This window comes from Oncorhynchus mykiss, chromosome 4 (assembly GCF_013265735.2).
Source record: "Oncorhynchus mykiss isolate Arlee chromosome 4, USDA_OmykA_1.1, whole genome shotgun sequence".
NCBI lineage: Eukaryota > Metazoa > Chordata > Actinopteri > Salmoniformes > Salmonidae > Oncorhynchus > Oncorhynchus mykiss.
The window spans coordinates 38,297,501-38,319,517 of record NC_048568.1 but is presented as its reverse complement, the minus strand read 5'-3'; the positions used below and the strand labels follow the sequence as shown (position 1 = coordinate 38,319,517).

Here is a 22,017-nt window from a genome sequence, read left to right as displayed (position 1 = left end):
ATTGCATTTGGTTTCTCCCTTCCTCCCATTCCGCAGTTCCTTCCTTCAACTGTTACATGACGGATTGTCGTTGATACTTTGTAGCCACATGATTCTTTTGAAGTTCCGGGACGTTTCACAATGTTCTATAAGCAGCAGAGCTTCAGAACAACGTACAATATTTCCTGGTATGTTTCAGCAAGGAAACTCTATGCAGTACATGCATGTATGAACATTTTCAGTGTGAAGATTCAATAATATGCCTTTACCTTTCTTAAGGTATATTAAATGAAGAGCCAGTCTTGTTTAAGTTTAAAAGCAGGAAACTGCATTGCTATGGTTTTCTTTTGAAAAAGCCCAGACTCACAGCCATGTCTCAAATTATGACAAATAACTCTATTTTACAGATGTTTTATCCTATGAAAATGCTCAGTTGGCAGTCCACAATATAGCAGTCAAATCAACCACCATATTTTTATGGGCAAATGTATTTATTTTTAAATTCAGCCATTTTTTGATTGAAAACACATTGAAACATATTACATTGAAACATGATACATGATGTAGCTATAAATCATTGTGGGTTGTGCTGCAGAGACATAGCAGTATACCATTATAATGATATAATACAATATGTCTTGAGTTTAAAACTATAAACATCTGAATACTAATTGATGTCATAGCAACCAGGCCATGTAATAGCTAGCACATGACCTATCACAAAACAGACCTCCCTGTCTTGTGCTATACATTACAGAGTCAATGGAGATCTGTCTTCATCCGTCTCTACAGACACATAAACAGTACTGCATTTACATCCTGTCTCCTAGTTAGTCACACACGCTTGACACTGAAAGACTGATTGACATGTTGTGGAATCAGTTATTTGAGCTGCATGGGGGGGGGGTCTATGAGGCGAGGAGAGGTGGGCCTACAGTCCAGAAGACAATGGTATTGAATAGAAAGTGGAACCCAATAAGAGAGGAAACCAACAAATGCCATGTACTCTCAGTCTCAACCATGTTAACAAACACAATAGTTGGATTTAAAGTATATCCAAAGTTTGGTGGGAAAAATTAGATCTTTCAAAATATAAAGGAAATAGCACTACTATTGCAGATGAGGTTGTCGATAAGAAATGGAACATCATGAGAAAATGACACACATAAACACACACTGTTAATGCAATACGGACAGTAGGCACCTCCCTCACTCAGAGCTGTTATTGGAAGTACACAGGCTCTCAAAAAGTTTACCTGAGTATAGTTCTGCACGGTCCTCATTGGTTCCATTTGAGTGTAAAGAACAACAAGAACAGGCAAACCCAACACGTGTTCCCTCAGGATGGGTAAAATCAAGGGAGATGACCCAGAGAGACCTTTTCATCGTTAGAGAGTGGTGGCAACAACAATGTGTACCAAACACACAGCATCTCAGAGCCAGGGGAATGTCACGACAAATCAGAGAGCAGCATCTCAGAGCCAGGGGAATGCTAGGACCAATCAGAGAGCAGCATCTCAGAGTTAGGGCAATGCTAGGACCAATCAGAGAGCAGCATCTCAGAGCCAGGGCGATGCTAGGACCAATCAGAGAGCAGCATCTCAGAGTTAGGGCAATGCCAGGACAAATCAGAGAGCAGCATCTCAGAGCCAGGGCAATGCTAGGACCAATCGGAGAGCAGCATCTCAGAGCCAGGGCAATGCTAGGACCAATCAAAGAGCAGCATCTCAGAGCCAGGACCATTCACAAATGTATACATACTATGTCTCCTGGATTTGCATGTATTCTGTAACATCTACCGCTGAGTCCAGGTTGAACTCTGCCATGGCCAAAGCCTATGGGGAGATTAAGAGTTTTTGGATAAACGCCGAAACTAAGGTATGGGGTAAACACAGGCTGGGGGATCTTATACGTTTTGTTCTATGAGATATAATACTCTTCCTCTAATGTCACGTTTCGTGAATTTTTAAGCAAAAGAAGTTCAGAAAGGACATAAAATCTTCATAATTCATAGAGGTCATGTTAACTGAGCGATATTATCTTATAGAAGAAAAAAAAACGTCTAAGATTTCAGAAACCTGTGTTAATTAATAACCTCAGACGTAATTTTCTGAGTTTATCCCAAAACCACATTCTTTCTCCATTATTTTCTCCCATAGGAATGGCCAATGAACCGGAGGTAAAAAATGCTAACTCAATTCCGTTTTTTTAGACTGACAAGCTGGCGAGCTCTATGCCAAGGCCAACCCAAACCATTTCTGGAATTGGAAATGCCATTCGACCATGGAGAAGCGAGGAAAAATGTCTAATGGTCCGTCCACAGCTGTTAAAATGGTTAACATTGACTTCCTTTAAGTTTTATTCTTGGACCTCCTCACAGGTACTGATGCCAATGGAGCACTTCAGGCCCTGTGCTTCTGCTTACCAGCTAGATGAACCTAGGACGTCCTGTTTCACTGTTCTACAGACGTTGTGCCGAGAGTAAAATCATATTTTATGAGGTTGTAGTTTTGTTGTTGTATTGTTTGAATGTTCAAATAAAAGTTTTTTTGTTACGTGAATACAACAGGTGTTTTAAATGTGTGTGATTGTCCTTGTCTATCAGTGTATCAGTGTTTAGTGTGACTGTCCTTGTCTATCAGTGTATCAGTGTTTTGTGTGACTGTCCTTGTCTATCAGTGTATCAGTGTTTTGTGTGACTGTCCTTGTCTATCAGTGTATCAGTGTTTTGTGTGACTGTCCTTGTCTATCAGTGTATCAGTGTTTAGTGTGACTGTCCTTGTCTATCAGTGTATCAGTGTTTAGTGTGACTGTCCTTGTCTATCAGTGTATCAGTGTTTAGTGTGACTGTCCTTGTCTATCAGTGTATCAGTGTTTAGTGTGACTGTCCTTGTCTATCAGTGTATCAGTGTTTAGTGTGACTGTCCTTGTCTATCAGTGTATCAGTGTTTTGTGTGACTGTCCTTGTCTATCAGTGTATCAGTGTTTTGTGTGACTGTCCTTGTCTATCAGTGTATCAGTGTTTTGTGTGACTGTCCTTGTCTATCAGTGTATCAGTGTTTAGTGTGACTGTCCTTGTCTATCAGTGTATCAGTGTTTAGTGTGACTGTCCTTGTCTATCAGTGTATCAGTGTTTTGTGTGACTGTCCTTGTCTATCAGTGTATCAGTGTTTTGTGTGACTGTCCTTGTCTATCAGTGTATCAGTGTTTTGTGTGACTGTCCTTGTCTATCAGTGTATCAATGTTTAGTGTGACTGTCCTTGTCTATCAGTGTATCAGTGTTTAGTGTGACTGTCCTTGTCTATCAGTGTATCAGTGTTTAGTGTGACTGTCCTTGTCTATCAGTGTATCAGTGTTTAGTGTGACTGTCCTTGTCTATCAGTGTATCAGTGTTTAGTGTGACTGTCCTTGTCTATCAGTGTATCAGTGTTTTGTGTGACTGTCCTTGTCTATCAGTGTATCAGTGTTTTGTGTGACTGTCCTTGTCTATCAGTGTATCAGTGTTTTGTGTGACTGTCCTTGTCTATCAGTGTATCAGTGTTTAGTGTGACTGTCCTTGTCTATCAGTGTATCAGTGTTTAGTGTGACTGTCCTTGTCTATCAGTGTATCAGTGTTTTGTGTGACTGTCCTTGTCTATCAGTGTATCAGTGTTTTGTGTGACTGTCCTTGTCTATCAGTGTATCAGTGTTTTGTGTGACTGTCCTTGTCTATCAGTGTATCAATGTTTAGTGTGACTGTCCTTGTCTATCAGTGTATCAGTGTTTAGTGTGACTGTCCTTGTCTATCAGTGTATCAGTGTTTTGTGTGACTGTCCTTGTCTATCAGTGTATCAGTGTTTTGTGTGACTGTCCTTGTCTATCAGTGTATCAGTGTTTTGTGTGACTGTCCTTGTCTATCAGTGTATCAGTGTTTTGTGTGACTGTCCTTGTCTATCAGTGTATCAGTGTTTAGTGTGACTGTCCTTGTCTATCAGTGTATCAGTGTATCAGTGTTTAGTGTGACTGTCCTTGTCTATCAGTGTTTAGTGTGACTGTCCTTGTCTATCAGTGTATCAGTGTTTAGTGTGACTGTCCTTGTCTACCAGTGTATCAGTGTTTAGTGTGACTGTCCTTGTCTATCAGTGTTTAGTGTGACTGTCCTTGTCTATCAGTGTTTAGTGTGACTGTCCTTGTCTATCAGTGTATCAGTGTTTAGTGTGACTGTCCTTGTCTATCAGTGTATCAGTGTTTAGTGTAACTGTCCTTGTCTATCAGTGTATCAGTGCTTCGTGTGACTGTCCTTGTCTATCAGTGTATCCGTGTTTTGTGTGACTGTCCTTGTCTATCAGTGTATCAGTGTTTAGTGTGACTGTCCTTGTCTATCAGTATATCAGTGTTTAGTGTGACTGTCCTTGTCTATCAGTGTATCAGTGTTTAGTGTGACTGTCCTTGTCTATCAGTGTATCAGTGTTTAGTGTGACTGTCCTTGTCTATCAGTGTATCAGTGTTTAGTGTGACTGTCCTTGTCTATCAGTGTTTTGTGTGACTGTCCTTGTCTATCAGTGTATCAGTGTTTAGTGTGACTGTCCTTGTCTATCAGTGTATCAGTGTTTAGTGTGACTGTCCTTGTCTATCAGAGTATCAGTGTTTTGTGTGACTGTCCTTGTCTATCAGTGTATCAGTGTTTTGTGTGACTGTCCTTGTCTATCAGTGTATCCGTGTTTAGTGTGACTGTCCTTGTCTATCAGTGTATCAGTGTTTAGTGTGACTGTCCTTGTCTATCAGTGTATCAGTGTTTAGTGTGACTGTCCTTGTCTATCAGTGTTTTGTGTGACTGTCCTTGTCTATCAGTGTATCAGTGTTTAGTGTGACTGTCCTTGTCTATCAGTGTATCAGTGTTTAGTGTGACTGTCCTTGTCTATCAGTGTATCAGTGTTTTGTGTGACTGTCCTTGTCTATCAGTGTATCAGTGTTTTGTGTGACTGTCCTTGTCTATCAGTGTATCAGTGTTTTGTGTGACTGTCCTTGTCTATCAGTGTATCAGTGTTTTGTGTGACTGTCCTTGTCTATCAGTGTATCAGTGTTTTGTGTGACTGTCCTTGTCTATCATTGTATCAGTGTTTTGTTACTTTGTGGAACCCAGGAAGAGTAGCTGCTGCTTCTACAAAAGCTACTGGGGATCCAAATAAACAAATAAATGTTTTGGTTCAATACTGACTTGGCTCCCTGCAGGTAGCCTAGAGGTTAAGATCATTGGGCCAATGACTAAAAGGTTGCTGTTTTGAATCCCCGAGCTGACCTAGGTGAAAAATATGTTAACCTGCCCTTTCCAGCATGTCGCTCTGGATAAGAGCATCTGATAAAAATGTCAAGGTCACATGGTAGATGACTATTGTATCAACACATGTATGTAGCTACGTACCAAATTAAACCAAGGCCTGCTATTCATTTGTACCATAGAGACTATTTGCATTGACTCTCCACACACCCAGCCCTTTACATACAAACATAAACACACACAATCAACGTTGCAGTACTCAGATGTGGCATGCCCATAGTGAGCACAGGGGCACATGACCTCTCAGATTTGTCCTGTTTTAAAATAAAGAAATCCTGTTTTCAAATAAAGAAATCCTGATTTCAAATAAAGAAATCCTGATTTACATTTTGTAATGAAACTTTGTGTTGTTGCTCCTCTGTAATACTACTAGCCACCTAGCAGTTTTATGAAGTTGTCTTTAGTTAGCCCAGATCCGTTCCCAATCTCCCAACGTGATAGCTAGCAAGAAGCCTTTCCAGGCTTTCAATGAAGATTTGAGTAGCAACTTGTCGAACTATCGTAACTGGCATGCCTGCTGGCTAGGTTGGTAGACTTTAGAAAAGAAAGACATAACTAAATGTACTGAATAAGACTCACATTCCTTTCAATCTTTTACCCGGGATTTTAGCAGAGACGCAGAGAACATGTTTAGATTCTTTATAAAAAAGAGTCATCAATCAGGAGGATACAGACAGCTCAAGAACGTATGCTTAGATATGCAGAAAAATTGACATCTTTTTTTTTTTTACACAGAATTAAGTGTAATGATTATGGCTCTAGATTGAAGGAAAATTGCGTTTCAGGTGTTTGAAGAATGCACAATTCTCAAACTTACCACCCTACAATCATCCTCATGTACTTTATACCCCTTCAGATTTTGGGGTGCATGATGCCCAGAGGGGTTAAATGCTAAATACATTTGGGTTGAATGCATTCAGTTGTGCACCTGACTAGGTATCCCCCTGTCCTTTCCCCTTCCCTGGCTGTACTATTTATTCAGTATTTAAATGTCTGTTTATTCAAGTGGGTAAATTGCAACGATTGAGATCCATTTCCACCATTTGACTTTGTGTTTCTCCTCTGTCCCGAAAGAGTCCGTCTGTGTTCTATTTAGACCTATAATGTCCTGGTTAAGGTTCCGGGTCAGGTACAACAGCTGAACATACCAAACCAAAGGGTTGGGCTCATTTCTGAGGCTTTCTGGGTCTAAAATCTAAAACATATTTCTTTATTTATTCATTTCAAATTGAATGTAACTATGTTAAGTGGCCACTAGCGCACACACAATGTTTATAATATGACTATTTCCCCCCAAAATAAAATAACATGCCACTAAAATAAAAATACATATTTTACTTATGGGTCTCTGTTTAGTTCTAGGAACCAAGCTGTGGACCAGTATGGTTGTTATTGTAGTTTTTCATAACTGGGGGGTTTATTCAGTAAATATTATCCTAGCAAGGCAATCTTATTATAATGGACCTGTAATGACACCGATTTACCTGGCACCAGAAGTCAATAAGTAAAACAGGGTAGAAATTCAATATTCATTACCAGATAACAAAAATAAAATAAAAACATTCCGTCTTAACCGCAGCGCGCATGCTGGAGGTGGTTTGACTAAACCTGCACAAGCCTGCCAAGTATCTACCTATCTCTGTGTAAACTATTGTAGTGCTTACAATGTACCATTCATAAGCTTTGCTTTGTAAAATCATCTCCCTCATGTTGCCCTGTTGAGCCCTTCAAGGGGAGTTCCCACTTTCACTATCTCCTATTACAGACAGTCACTCATGGGAGACAGCAACTTGGCCTGTAACTTATCATGCTTCATATAATTGTCATGCTTGACAGTATTATCTATCAATACTGCACTGTCACCATCTGCGATCCCAACAGGTGTCTACTGACAATACAACATCCCTACTGTATAGGGAATAAAGTGCTATTTGGGATATAGCCTAGGAGTGGGGCTGCACTGTTGTTCACACAGTTGATGAGTGGATGGTTTGAGTTGTTCATTGTGAAGACCTGTTAAAGAATAAAGACTCAATAAACAGGACCTATGTACTATGCGGTGTCAGAGGAAAGCCCCAAAAATTGTCTGAGACTCCAATCGCCTAAGTCATAGACAGTTTTTTCTGCTACCACACGGCAAGTGGTACCGGAGCACCAAGTCTAGGACCAAAAGGCTCCTTAACAGGTTCTACCCCCCCCAGCCATAAGACTGATGAACAATTAATCAAATGGCCACTGGACTATTTACATTGGGCCTTTTGGGGGCCCTCTTGACGGTGGAGAGAAAAATGTATGTCTTAAAGTACATTTCCTGGAATTCTGCACATTTTACCATGGGGCGTAGACACAATTTGCAGTTTTAAAGCAAGTTTTCTGAAGTTCTACACATTTTACCATGGGCCGGAGATAACATTTAGCAATTTCTTTACAAATGACATGGAATTCTACCCATTTTGCCATGGGGCAGAGAGAAAGATTGGCAGTTTTAAAGCTAATTTCCGGAACTTTTATACATTTTGACATGGGGCCATGACTGTATGTATGGGGGGCCCTCTGGAGGCCGGTATTCGGCCATCATTTCTACAAGTTTAGATAACTGACTAGACTAACTTACCAATCTAAACCTTTTTAGCTGACATGGCTAATCGAGTGACTGTCAGTGACTGGCATCACAAGAGAAACACTGCTGATACACAACCCAATGTCGAACTTGCACCTTGTGTATTTCACTATTCATATTGTCTTTATTTACATTTATTTTCTTCATCTTCAACACAAAACAACCAACACATTAAACAAAACAAAAAAACATAAATAAAATATACAAATACATAAGGATTATTTTTCGTGATAAATGATATGTTATTTCATGGCCATGATATTGTTTTATGTGCCATTAAGGAAACACAAGAATAGTTCCGACATCTTTTCGGGGTCTGTATTATTTTCTACTATTCTAACTCTCAAAAGTAATTTGAGACCTAGAGGCCAGGTGCCCTAAGCGACCGCTTATGTCGCGTTATGCCTGAAGCCGTCCGTATACCGACACAACACAAACACACGCATGCACACATATACGTACATACATACACACACACACACACACACACACACACACACACACACACACACACACACACACACACACACACACACACACACACACACACACACACATACACACAAACTGTTACACTCCTTATATGCTGCTGCTACTCTGTTCTTTATTTTACTCTTAATACAATCGATTCTGATGCCTAGTTACTTTACCCTGCCTTCATGTACAGTACATATCTACCTCAAATACCTAATATCCCTGGTACTCTCTGTATATAGCTATTATCCCTGCACATTGATCTGATACTCCGTGTATATAGCTATTACCCCTGCACATTGATGTGGTACTCCCTGTATATAGCTATTACCCCTGCACATTGATGTGGTACTCCCTGTATATAGCTATTACCCCTGCACATTGATGTGGTACTCCCTGTATATAGCTATTACCCCTGCACATTGATGTGGTACTCCCTGTATATAGCTATTACCCCTGCACATTGATGTGGTACTCCCTGTATATAGCTATTACCCTGCACATTGATCTGGTACTCCCTGTATATAGCTATTACCCCTGCACATTGATCTGGTACTGGTACTCTCTGTATATATCTATTACCCTGCACATTGATCTGGTACTCCGTGTATATAGCTATTACCCCTGCACATTGATGTGGTACTCCCTGTATATAGCTATTACCCCTGCACATTGATGTGGTACTCCCTGTATATAGCTATTACCCCTGCACATTGATGTGGTACTCCCTGTATATAGCTATTACCCTGCACATTGATCTGGTACTCCCTGTATATAGCTATTACCCCTGCACATTGATGTGGTACTCCCTGTATATAGCTATTACCCCTGCACATTGATCTGGTACTGGTACTCTCTGTATATATCTATTACCCCTGCACATTGATCTGGTACTGGTACTCCCTGTATATATCTATTACCCTGCACATTGATCTGGTACTCCGTGTATATAGCTATTACCCCTGCACATTGATCTGGTACTGGTACTCTCTGTATATATCTATTACCCTGCACATTGATCTGGTACTCCGTGTATATAGCTATTACCCCTGCACATTGATCTGGTACTCTCTGTATATATCTATTACCCTGCACATTGATCTGGTACTCTCTGTATATAGCTATTACCCCTGCACATTGATCTGGTACTGGTACTCCCTGTATATAGCTATTACCCTGCACATTGATCTGGTACTCTCTGTATATATCTATTACCCTGCACATTGATCTGGTACTCTCTGTATATAGCTATTACCCCTTCACATTGATCTGGTACTGGTACTCCCTGTATATAGCTATTACCCCTGCACATTGATCTGGTACTGGTACTCTCTGTATATAGCTATTACCCTGCACATTGATCTGGTACTCTCTGTATATATAGCTATTACCCCTGCACATTGATCTGCTTCATTCTTCTGTATTTTATTCCTCTTGAGTTGCTATTTTTCTTTAACTGTAAGGGCTCGTAAGCAAGCATTTCATTTGATTTATGAAGTAACATCATGTGCAAATGCCCATATATCTAACACTGGATGGCGGGCTAGGACAGACAAAAAATGAGACGTGGTAGTTCTCCGTTTAACCTCTAGGCGCCGCTAAAATGTCACTCTTTCCATTGCGATATCAATCCCACGATCCTTGCAGAGTAATACAGACGCTGTGTTCATTTGAACGGTTCTCTGAACAGCCAAAACATCTCTTGCAAGTTTATACTCTACAGTTGTCTTCTTACTGCTTATACGTGGACATAGTTAGTTAAGCTACATTTCTGAGGAGAGTTAAGACATTTCGCAAAATGTAACGGTTGGTAAAATTGCTGTAATTACTGAATTAGTTGCTAAATCAACTTTGTTGTAGCCCATATTATTACTGAAAACTAACATAGCTAAACGTTAGCTGCCTGCCCAGTCACCCCCCCTTTGCTAAGCTAGCTAATTTTTTTATTAGCTATAGCAGGCTAAGTTATTGGTAGTGAAAATCTTAACTAGCTAGTTAGGCAACTTTAGTTACTTGTATAAAGTAAGCTGACTCGGTTGTTTTTCGTTTTGAGCTCTGCAACTCTGTTAGCCTGACCCAAAGGTAAACGCTTTACGGGGCAAGCCAGCTAACGCTAGGCCGCTGTCACGGGGCTCATTACATCGTTTGTCATTTAGTTTCTCTGCTATTTAATTTAGTTCCCCTTCTATTTAACTGTTTTTACACTAGTTAACGGACGATGCCGTTTATTGACAGTCCAATGAGATTAGTATTTTGACAGTTAACTATCCAAACAGACTCGTCGTTAGCTCGTTTCACTCATCTGGAGTCCAGCTAATCTGACTGAGTTCGTAGCTCTAGAAAGCGAGATAAAGTACTAACTAGCTAGTTGGGTAGGATCACACTGCCGCGTACTGTGGGCTGGCAAGGTTAACTAGTAACTAACTCTAGTTAACAAATGTGTACTTTAACTAGCTAGTTAGGTAGCTAGCTAAGATCATGTGACAATGTTTGCTGCTTTTTAACTTAGCGAGCTAGTTGGTTTGCTTCTATTAGTAGTAGTTAGATAAGTAGATTGTCTGGCCAGCATAGCCAACGCCTCGTTGTTGTTGTTAACGCTAGTTAGCGTATTGTTGTCAGACACTTGTTTACAATGCTAGCTAGCTAGCTAGCTAAACCTGTTGCAGGCACAACAACAGCAGGATGTAATCCTCAATTTGAATGTAGACCAACTTGTTCCTCTGTAATTAGTTGAAACATAGTGGAGTCATAAGAGCTAGTAGTAGCACTGACCGTCATCACATAAACACAGCTTGTTTTATAAAGAGGTGTGTGTGACCGGGTCATGAACTCCTACAATAACAAGTACTAGTAACCGACTTTCATTGTCATAGCAACTCCTGCTTTGTGCATCATCTTTAACGAGGTTGTTTCAGAAAGTGACGTGACAGTTCAGACAACTTTGGGTTAAGGAGGTTGCCTTGATAATTTGTCGTGTGTGTGTGTGTGCTAAATGCATGCCGTTTACAGTGTTGACTAAGTTTGTTTTTCTTTGCCCCCCCCCCCCCCCCAATAGTGACTTACTATGGCCTCTGGAAGTCATTATGGGCAAGGCAGAGAATTCCGCCAGCTCAACCAGGGCAAACCTCGTGGATTTCTCCATCACATCAGCAACCACTATGCAGCTGACAAGAACATGAAGGAGGTGAGGGGGATCTCAAGGGGGGGGGGGTGTTTAACTCGGTACCCAATTGCATCCCGATTGTGTGCACTTGCACAATCCCTGTCTTTTAAATAAAAACATTAGATTGATGTAAGCATTGACGAGAAGGCGTTTTCACTAGTGTTAAATCTAATGCACACAAGAAACGCAATTTTATAGTGATTGTTATGACTATGAACCAAGAAGTGTCTACTAACCTAAGTGAAACATTTTAAAGCAAACTGTAGGAGGTTTTTTTTTTATCTCCTATCCTTTTGTTTTAGGTGTATTTTTTAAATAAGGAAGAAATAGATAAAGACTGGTGAGTTTTTCAGGTCTAAGTGGATCCAATGCACAAGCTGCATTTCTTAGCACTGCAGTCACAGCTGCTCAGTCACTGGGAAAAATCAGACATGGAAACACCTTTCTGACTTTTCCCAAACATTTTTCCAAACACTGCCAGTGTCTGGTCTACTTACTCAACCAGTGTAGGTATCAATATAGCATCCTTACATTTTTTTTCACCTGGACTCTTCCTTCCCCCCACTAGATTTCCAGTGAGTCGTTGTGCACGCATCAAAGCCAAACGAGTGTCTGTGTGCAACAAGAGGAAGTTGTCGTCGCGTCACAGTGTGGCGGTGAGCTCAGGCGTACGCCGCAGAGTGCCCCCCGCAGGTCGGGCTGTCTGTGACATGGCCAACAAGGAGAATGAACTGACCTGCCCAGAGAAAGTGCAGGCCATACACTACAATGACAACTGCATGTTCCCTGTGAACTCTGCTGCAGAAGCTGGCTCCAAGATGACAGGGCCGGGAAACAAGTACGGTGATTACTTCACTGAGGTGAGAGACTACCAGCCGGCCCCAATTCACTCCCTACCACATCCCATAGGCCCCCGATCCTTTGATGTTTGCAGACCTATTGGGACGGACTACTACTTCACCTCATACTGTCCATTCCCACCATCTAACCCTTGCCCCTACGCTTTAGAGACTTGTGTAGATCTGAGAGGGTTGGAATTGTCACCATATTCCCCCATACCTTTCCAATCCTTGCACAAGGGATAGATTTGTAGACTCTGTTTATTGGGAAGAAAAGTGTCTCTTGCATTGTTTTCCTTGGATCGTTGAGTGTTGAAGTGGATTTTATTGACATGTTCTGTATCGGCCCCTCCCTATGGGTCTCTTTCCTGACCAGCTATCGAAGGACCATGATGCAATGACCCATGTGCTTTTTGGAAGAAATCTCAGATTAAATGTAGCTCTGACACTATGGCGAAGAAACGCCTGCGAACTAGTGGCATACTTGATCAGGTAGGAACACTGACTTTTGATACATTTTCATGTATGAAGGATTTTTTTATTTATTTTTATTAACGATTAATCAACACGTTAAATGTCCAATTAACACTGTCTGTCTTTGTCCCATAGAATTGAAGACACAGGAGTTCTTCTTGACTGCCTACCAGTTATAACCAAAAGGTGAGTGTCCCAGTTGATTTAAACATTATCATGTACGGCTGTGACGAGTCAACTTGTGACACTCTCTTGTTTTGCTCCCTGTAGCCTTCAAGACGAAACTCCGTGCATATCACTGGGCTGCTGTGTAGACCTCCTGCCACAAGTCAAATCAATCCTCACCAGTCAATATGAAGAGTAAGATCAGCTGTGGAACTGAACAACTGCTGCTGTGTCCACCTGCTGAAACCTGAATTCTGCTGTTTTTTCTGTTTTGTTCCTTCTCCAGACACTTGATTGTGGTTTTACACTGGGTTCAGTCCGTCGTTAAGAAATGGTGGCCAGAACTCTCCACAAACGGCAAGAGCCTGCTAGACAGCTGCTCAGAGGACAGGTATTTATGTGTTTGTCACTCTCCTGTCTGCGATGTAATAGCTACAGTACAGCTGCTGTTCTGAGGAGATTAGCCTCTTGCTTCGTGTTGTCTGTTTGTTTTGCGGGAAAGTTTTCCCAACTGGTTGCCCTGGTAACTTCATATCGGTTATTCTACCTTTAATATTAGAAGTGTAATTGGTTATGCTTAAACAGTGCCTATTGTAACTATTCACCCCCTTGCATTTCTTAACTTTTTAAGAAAGTTGCGCTGAGGATCAGCGTGGCAGATGTGTTGTTGACTACCCTTACCAATTCCAGGATCCAGTTACAGGGGGAGGTGTTTAGTCCCAGGCGCCTTCGCTTACTGTTGAGCCAATTTTCAAGTCTTGCCATAGATTTTCAAGCAGATTTTAGTCAAACCTGTAACGTGGCAACTCTTCTTAGTAAGCAACACCAGTGTAGATTTGGCTTTGTGTTGTAGGTTATTGTCCTCTAGGATTTTGCCTTTGCTTAGCACCTTCACATTTCTTTTTATCCTTAAAAACTTCCCGGTCTTTGCCGATGTCAAGCATACCCGTAGCGTGATGCAGCCTCCACCATGCTTGAATTATAAGGAGACGGTTACTCAGTGATGTGTTGGATTTGCTCCAAACATAAGGCTTTGCATTTAGGCCAAAAAAATGTGTTCCTTTGCTGCATTTTTGTTGTTGTTGCAGTGTTCCTTTAGTGCCTTGTTGCATACAAGAAGCATGCTTTGGAATGTTTGTACTCTTCTTTTCACTTTAGATAAATATTATGGATTTACTACAATGTTGTTTATCCATCCTCAGTTTTCTCCCATCACAGCCATTGAACTATGTAGCTGTTTTTAAAATCACTGATGGCCTCATGGTGACATCCCTGAGCAGTTTCCTTCCTGTCCTGCAGCTCAGTTCAGAAGGTCTACTGTATCTTTTGATGTCTGGCTAGTTTAATACACCCATCTACCAATCCCTGCCCTTCTTTGAGGCTTTCCAAAAAAGCTCCCTGTTCTTTGTAATTTAATCTGTGTTTGAAATTCAGTGCTTGAAATTCAATAATTGACTGAGGGTAGGTAGGTAGGTAGGTAGGACAGAGGAAGGGGTAGTCATTTAAAAATCATGTCAACCCCTATCATTTAAGTCCCTAGAACTTATGTTACTTGTTAAGTCACAGGCTTACCTAAACAAAGGGGGTGAATACTTATGCAACAACTATATTTTAGTTATATATTTTCACATTCAATAATAAAAATAAAAATATCTCTTTACACTGACATGCTCTATTTTGTGTAGTTGGATGCCTGAAAGGGGGTGGGAACATTTTAATACCCCCTGTTTCGTCTGTTTGCAGGAACCTCCAGGTCATGAAGCAGCAGCTGAAGGAGTTCTGGGTGGAGGGACCCCAGTTAAGTTTAGTTCCAGGAACTACAGGAGAGATGGCAAAGGTAAGGTGGCATTGCTACACTTAATGATATATATATATATATATATATATTATAATTAGTTGAACATTGCACCTGCAAAGTCAAACTTCTCACCTCCATTGTTAATTTCAGGCGATGGAGTCTAGATGGACTTCTCTCACTTGTCTCTTCTCTCAATTCTGTCTCTCACCAGGCCATTGGGTCTTACTTATCACAACTCCATTGACCAATCAATGTAGCACTGAGGAAGTGACCACTACTGCCGGATATAGCTGTTTGAACATGACCTGGAGACTAAAGACAAGACCATGGTCCACACATACAGGAGCCCTGTTCTATTCTATGTGGATTGATGAACTGAGCAATTCAGACTGAGCAATTCCCACAGTCAATCACAACTAGAGAGACACTTACAATGGAGGAAGGAACCTTTTTTCTCTCTGAAAAACCCCCAGGAATGACTGCTTCACATTGAAGTAGATTGGTGTCTTGCGAAGTGGCAATACTTCAATCGACCTCCCTGAGACTGGGTCGAAAAGGCACCCTATTTCCTCTATAGTACACTACTTTTGAACGGAATAGGACGCCATTTTGGATGCACACTGACACTGGTTCTGGGCTGCTCTGTGAAGTGCCAAGCTCTGTTGCACCACCACAGCACTCTTCACCACGGTGTGCAAACCTGCACGAATCATGGATATAACTTAATGAATTCCCCTTCCTGGTTTCAGTTCTTATTTCTTCCCTCATGTCCCGAATCAAGAACTTGAAACTACTGCAGTCTTAAGTTATGAGAGCTTTTCCTGTCGTAGTTTTTTTTCTTGTTCATGAATGTTTGACTGTAAGTGTAAATACAGTGACTATTAAAATAATCTTTAAAATAAATTAGCAAAAATCTGTCTTGAATTAATTATTTCTCAAAACATAGTGGCCACTTAAACTTGATATTATTCTGTTATGCCCATGGTGATATGAGACGGTATTTGACAAAAAATGCAATATTTTCTGAGAACAGCTATTGCTTGGAAAAGAAAGACTCACTGCACTTGTTTTATAACATTTAGCTTCTGTTTGTGGAAAGATCTAAATGAGGAAAGCTGTCCATCTGAATCTTGCCAGTGGTGTGAAGTACTTGAAAAGTATTTGAAAGTACTACTTATTTTTTGGGATATCTTTACTTTTATATTTTCAACAACCTTTACTTTTTCTTGACTACATTCCTAAAGAAAATAATGTACTTTTTACTCTATGTTTTCCCTGACACCCAAAAGTACTTGTTATATTTTGAATGCTTAGCAGGACAGAAATGGTCTAGTACACGCACTTAAAGAGGAAAATCCCTGGTCATCCCTACTGCATCTGATCTGGTGGACTGAAACACATGCTTTGTTTGTAAATTATGTCTGAGTGTTGGGAGTGTGCCCCTGGCTATCCGTAAATTTAAAAAAACAAGACAAGCGTGTCGTCTGATTTGCTTAATATAAGGAATTATAAATTATTTATACTTTTGATACTTAAGTATATTTGAGCAATTACATTTTACTTTTGATAAGTATATTTAAAACCAAATACTTTTAGACTTTTACTCAAGTATTATTTTACTGGGTGACTTTTACTGGATTCATTTTCAATTACGGTGTCTTTACTTTTACTCAAGTATGACAATTGGGTACTTTTTTCACCACTGAATCTTGCTATACTCTGTGTCACTGTGCCCAAAACGTTTGTACTTGGAAGAAAGGCAGTAACGTTTGTCATTAAACTACATAGGATAATGGAACAATGAACAATGGCTTTGAAATGGAGGAAAAATAAACTAGCTCGTAAATGCCCATTATCATTTGTTTACTTTCGTTCCACACATGAACTGTTTTTACTATCGACAGATCTCAGTTTACACACCGGAGTATGTTTACACTGGGAACGTGCGAATTGTCTTGGGTGTCAATAAAGTTTTTTTTTTGTTTTAAGTGTAAGTGACGTCAGCATGTCCCCAAAGCAGAGGCAACACAGACAGCAGTTGCAAAAACATTCACCTGTTCATCAGATACATGATTTCAGCGAATCTATTATAGTTATTTACGAATAGGAAACGTACCGTTATTGAACTACTGCAAGCAAACATGTGGCTGCATGTTAGGCTATCAGAAGTATGCCTTTTTCTACAGGCTATGTTTATTTTAGCGTGCTGTTTCAGTGATATGGAATCGGGGCCTATCGCGACGAGTGGCTCTGTTCAACCAAACGGAGATCGTTTCAAAATCGAGGGTCGGGCAATCGTACCAGGGGTGAAAACTCAAGACTGGATTTCTTCAGCCCGAGTCACGGTAGAGGGAGAAGAGTATATAGGCTTCTTGAGGTAATACTTTAGCATTGGACGACGAAAAACAGCTAGTAGTTACAGCGGTAGGATTGTTGTGCTATAAGGGCTAATGCTAACCGGGGCCCTGTTCTCACGCTAGTGGCTATCCCTCGTTTGCTGCTAGGCTATTTTTTAGTTGACAGCTAGCTAACCTTATCGGTGTTATCATCGCAGTCTGTGGTTTAAACCAATGACTGGTGATTGAGATGGAAAGCTAATTGAGACACTGCTTAGTGTCCAGCGTTTCCATTTTGGGTAACGTAGTTAGCTGGTTAACTAATTATTCAGAATAGCGGACATGCATAAAGAGAGCGGCCTCCATCTTTCAAATGCCTCATTTTGTTAAGTTCGCTGTATTATACAGTGTTCGCCTTTGAATTCCTCCATTATGACTTTATGCACCTTGGCCATTGACAGAGGCTCTACACCATTTGTTGTTCTGTTATCCTCCCCCACTTTGATAAATCTCACACTCTGACCAAGGGCCCGAACACCTGTTATGAACCGATTTAGCTCATTATAATACTAGATCAAACTGAGCTTGGCTACTGTATGATGTTTATTGATGCCTTTGAAACCCCCGACTTGCTCTGTCTCTCTGCAGAACTGATGGAAGTTTTGTCGTTAATGATGTTCCTTCGGGATCCTACGTTGTGGAAGTGATCTCACCTGGATACAAATTTGAAGCAGTCCGTGTGGACATCACGTCTAAGGGGAAAATGAGGTACAGTTAGGGCTGTGACAGTCCTCAAAGTTTCTCAGCCAGTAACTGTCATGCAAATAACTGCTGGTCTCTGGTAATTGACCGTTAATCAACATGAACAAGTTTAGCATAGCCTAAAAAGTCACGGATTTTGACCTTTTTAGAACTACATTTTTAAAGGTCTAATACAACCATTTAATATAGCCTGCACATCACAATACATCCATTATTTATTTTTAGGCAGGTCTAAAGAATCGATATGATATGAAGAAAATGTAGCTTATTTCAGAAGGACAGAATAGCATATGCCAAGACGTCCTTATGTCAGGCCCTGATCTGGCTATGCCATACAGTATGGCTGTGGGCTACTATAGTTAATTTAGCAGACAAGATTTGCTTATATACTGAACCAAAATATAAAGGTAACATGCAACAATTTCAAAGATTTTACTGAGTTACAGTTCATATAAGGAAATCAGTCAATTGAATTAAATACATTAGGCTCTGATCTATGGATTTCACACGACTGGGAATACAGATACGCATCTTTTGGTCACAGAAACCTTTTTATTAATGTAGGGGCATGGATCAGAAAACCAGTCAGTATCCGGCGTGACCACCATTTGCCTTAAGCAGCGTGACACATCTCCTTTGCATGAAGTTGATCAGTCTGTTGGTTGTTGGCTGTGGAATGTTGATCCACTCCTTCAATGACAGAGAAGTTACTGGATATTGGCAGGATCTGGAACACTGTTGTAGACATCGATCCAGAGTGTTCCAAACATGCTCAATGGGCGACATGTCTGGTGAGTTTGCAGGCCATGGAATAACTGGGACATTTTCAGCTTCCAGAAATTGTGTACAGACCCCTTGTGACATGGGGCCGTGCATTATCATGCTGAAACATGAGGTGATGGCAGCAGATGAATGGCACGACATTGGGCTTCAGGATCTCGTCATGGTATCGCTGTGCATTCAAATGGCCATCGATAAAATGCAATTGTGTTTGTTGTCCGTAGCTTATGCCTGCCCATACCATAACCCCACCGCCACCATTTAAATATATATTTTTTTATTATTATTTTTTATTTCACCTTTATTTAACCAGGTAGGCTAGTTGAGAACACCTTTATTTAACCAGGTAGGCTAGTTGAGAACACCTTTATTTAACCAGGTAGGCTAGTTGAGAACACCTTTATTTAACCAGGTAGGCTAGTTGAGAACACCTTTATTTAACCAGGTAGGCTAGTTGAGAACACCTTTATTTAACCAGGTAGGCTAGTTGAGAACACCTTTATTTAACCAGGTAGGCTAGTTGAGAACAAGTTCACATTTGCAACTGCGACCTGGCCAAGATAAAGCATAGCAATTTGACACATACAACAACACAGAGTTACACATGGAATAAACAAAACATACAGTCAATAATACAGTAGACCAAAAGAAAACAAAAAGTCTATGTACAGTGAGTGCAAATGAGGTAAGATAAGGGAGTTACGGCAATAAATAGGCCATGGTGGCGAAGTAACCAGTGAGCTGAGACAAGGCGGGGCTTTACCTAGCAGAGACTTGTAGATAACCTGTAGCCAGTGGGTTTGGGCACTCTGTTGTCAATGCTGACATCAGCAAACCTCTCTCCCACACAACTACATCACACTATCTGCCCAGTACAGTTGAAACCGGGATTCATCCGTGAACAGCACATTTCTCCAGAGCGCCAGTGGTCATTGAAGGTGAGCATTTTCCCACTGAAGTCGGTTACGTCGCCGAACTGCAGACAGGTCAAGACCCGGGCTAAATGGTGCATGCATGAATTGAAAAAGTTGCAAAAAAATGCATGCGCTGTTTCTTGCTTTGGACTGCACACGCTGGGCATCATTCACACGTGATGCTATTCTCACCCATCAGACTATTCTCAATTTGGTAGATGTTTAGTGCAGGGTGTTGGTCAACCGAAAGTCGTCTGTTCTTTCGACCAATCGATTGATCAACATTTTTAAGGGTGTATTCCATATAGAGATACACCCTATGTATTTTAATAAAGTCCACTGTTTGCATTGAGCTTGTCTGACACTTAAAGCTTATAGTTTGATGAAATAAGACCAATGCCTCAAGAGGGCGCCAGAGATGTAGATAACCAGAAGGGGGAAAAAAAACATATCCTGACCCAGCTATTTACCTCCCGCTCCTGCTGCCTTACTTTCCTGAAGTTGCCGGTAATAGGTTAAATGAGCAGTCGGCAACCTTTCTCATGTGGAATGGCAATTTATCTTACCATTTCTACCGATCTGCATGCCAGTTATGGTTTTCATATGCACATTTTTGTGAATGTTTATAATTTCTTCATATCTCCAAAATCCGTGTCATGTGGTTAAACAGCTTTCTGTCCAAATCTAAATTAAATAGATACAAACCTAAGAAGTAACTTATATTGCCAATTATGTATAAATAGGCTACATAAAGCCAACAAATAAAAACATTGCAACCTGCAGGTAGAAAATATCCCGATTTTAAAATAATTAAAATAAAATAAACATCCTGTAAATCACGTTGGCTTTTGAAACATTGTATCAACTTTTAACTTGAGTTCCTCCTGACTCTTGTTCTAGCAGAGTTTCCCGCGCCAGTGAGTTTGGGACAGACAGCTGTAGGCTATTTGCTCAAGGTATAAGAAGCAGTGCTTGACTTGGGCAGGACCTCACCAGAGCTATTTTCATTCTCATTGGATTTAAAAACACACTTTGTTTGCTTGTTGTTTGAGGTGAAGAGAACATTACTTTGAGAAGCCTCCCATTACTTCTCGACCAACAGCCTAACAGTCGACTAATTGGGGTCAGCTCTAGTTCGCAGTGTTGTGAGGGTTGTTGAGGGAAGCAAACAAAACAGTTTCGTTTGAAAACACAATGTTTTGTCCATGTACTTTTGTCCACGATTTCCCAGTGAAAGTGCCTCAGTGTGAGTCTAGTGTTATTCTGTGTCTGGGAGAAGGGCCCTTGATGTCTAGCCTCTTTGCCAGGCTCATAGCTAGTGTACATGGCAGGAAATCAGACAACTTGATGTCTAAGCTGTGGTTGACTTTACAGGGCCCGCCTGGTGAACTTCATCAAGACGTCTGAGGTGATCCGGCAGCCGTACCCGCTCCAGCTGAGGTCCTCTGGGCCACACACCTACTTCATGAAGAGAGAGACCTGGGGGTGGACTGACTTCCTCATGAATCCCATGGTGAGATGATCAGTTGTGAATGACACACAGGACAGCGTTGACTGTGTTCCTTGGCGCTTGTACTGTAGGAGGTTCATGCTGTGTCGTCCAATGCTGAGTAAAGTGAAGGTGCAACTTTGTGATTGGTTGAGAGTCCAACTGTGCTAGTAGTTCTAGTATTACTGTTTTGCAATTGCTTTACTGTCCCATGCATGCACCCAAACGTCACAACGCTCCTTCAGTATCCATGCCACCCTAACAGGTGACATTTAAATAGAGCCTTTTTGCATGTCATTTACATGATACTAGTGAGTAATAGACACACAGAGGCCCCCTCGCGAGTATCAAAAAGAAACAATAGAAGCTGGTCCTTCCTCTGCTGATTAATGCATGTCTCTGTTTCCCCAGGTCATGATGCTGGTCCTTCCTCTGCTGATTAATGAATGTCTCTGTTTCCCCAGGTCATGATGATGGTCCTTCCTCTGCTGATTATCGTCTTGCTACCTAAGGTTGTCAATACCAACGACCCTGAGATGAGGAAGGTAAACACCCTGATTTTTCTTTAGGCTGTAGTTGTGAAATACGTAGCCTCTGATGTCACAAGTAATCAAATTTCAGTTGATGGGCGTGTTACATACCTTCTTTGTTACATTTCCTAGCCTCTCTCCCCCTTACAAGAGGTTTTTTTATTTTTTATTTATCTTGGCAAGTCAGTTAACCTCGCTAGGGTACCTGGCCAACATCCAGTGAAATTGCAGAGCGCCAAATTCAAAAACAGAAATACTCATTATAAAAATTCATAAAACATAGTGTTATACATGGGTTTAAAGATTTAACTTCTTGTTAATCCAACCACGGTGTCAGATTTAAAAAAGGCTTTATGGCGAAAGCATACCATGCGGTA

General features: G+C 40.9%; 2 protein-coding genes across 4 annotated transcripts in view; both read left to right on the top strand.

Annotated features, from left to right (window-relative positions):
• Positions 1 to 10,021: 10,021 nt before the first annotated feature.
• On the top strand, positions 10,022 to 15,745 carry katnbl1 (katanin p80 subunit B-like 1). 3 transcript variants are annotated; one of them, XM_036976227.1, is made up of 10 exons: positions 10,022 to 10,196; positions 11,446 to 11,574; positions 11,856 to 11,893; positions 12,122 to 12,413; positions 12,769 to 12,884; positions 13,002 to 13,052; positions 13,137 to 13,226; positions 13,318 to 13,422; positions 14,775 to 14,868; positions 15,041 to 15,745. In XM_036976227.1, the coding sequence occupies exons 4-10, from the start codon at positions 12,264 to 12,266 to the stop codon at positions 15,071 to 15,073; spliced, it is 639 nt and encodes a 212-aa protein (XP_036832122.1). In that variant the 5' UTR covers positions 10,022 to 10,196; positions 11,446 to 11,574; positions 11,856 to 11,893; positions 12,122 to 12,263; the 3' UTR covers positions 15,074 to 15,745. The 3 variants fall into 3 exon arrangements, with proteins under 3 accessions (XP_036832122.1, XP_036832121.1, XP_036832123.1); XM_036976226.1 differs by lacking the exon at positions 11,856 to 11,893; XM_036976228.1 differs by lacking the exon at positions 11,856 to 11,893 and having other exon boundaries at positions 10,038 to 10,190.
• A 1,072-nt stretch (positions 15,746 to 16,817) lies between these two features.
• Positions 16,818 to 22,017, top strand: part of emc7 (ER membrane protein complex subunit 7) — a 7,649-nt gene continuing 2,449 nt past the window's right edge. Inside the window, exons 1-4 of the mRNA XM_021601038.2 lie at positions 16,818 to 17,206; positions 17,814 to 17,933; positions 20,996 to 21,134; positions 21,575 to 21,655. Coding sequence (XP_021456713.1) covers positions 16,971 to 17,206; positions 17,814 to 17,933; positions 20,996 to 21,134; positions 21,575 to 21,655 — 576 coding nt within the window. The 5' untranslated portion in view covers positions 16,818 to 16,970. The remainder of the gene's footprint in view (positions 17,207 to 17,813; positions 17,934 to 20,995; positions 21,135 to 21,574; positions 21,656 to 22,017) is intronic.

Bases quoted from the DNA above. Each gene is read 5' to 3' on its own strand.
- katnbl1 (XM_036976226.1), top strand. From the start codon at position 12,264: ATGGCCAACAAGGAGAATGAACTGACCTGCCCAGAGAAAGTGCAGGCC. The intron at 12,414-12,768 runs GTGAGAGACTAC...TTTCCTGACCAG, and splicing joins ACGGTGATTACTTCACTGAG to CTATCGAAGGACCATGATGC. The intron at 13,053-13,136 runs GTGAGTGTCCCA...TGCTCCCTGTAG, and splicing joins CTACCAGTTATAACCAAAAG to CCTTCAAGACGAAACTCCGT.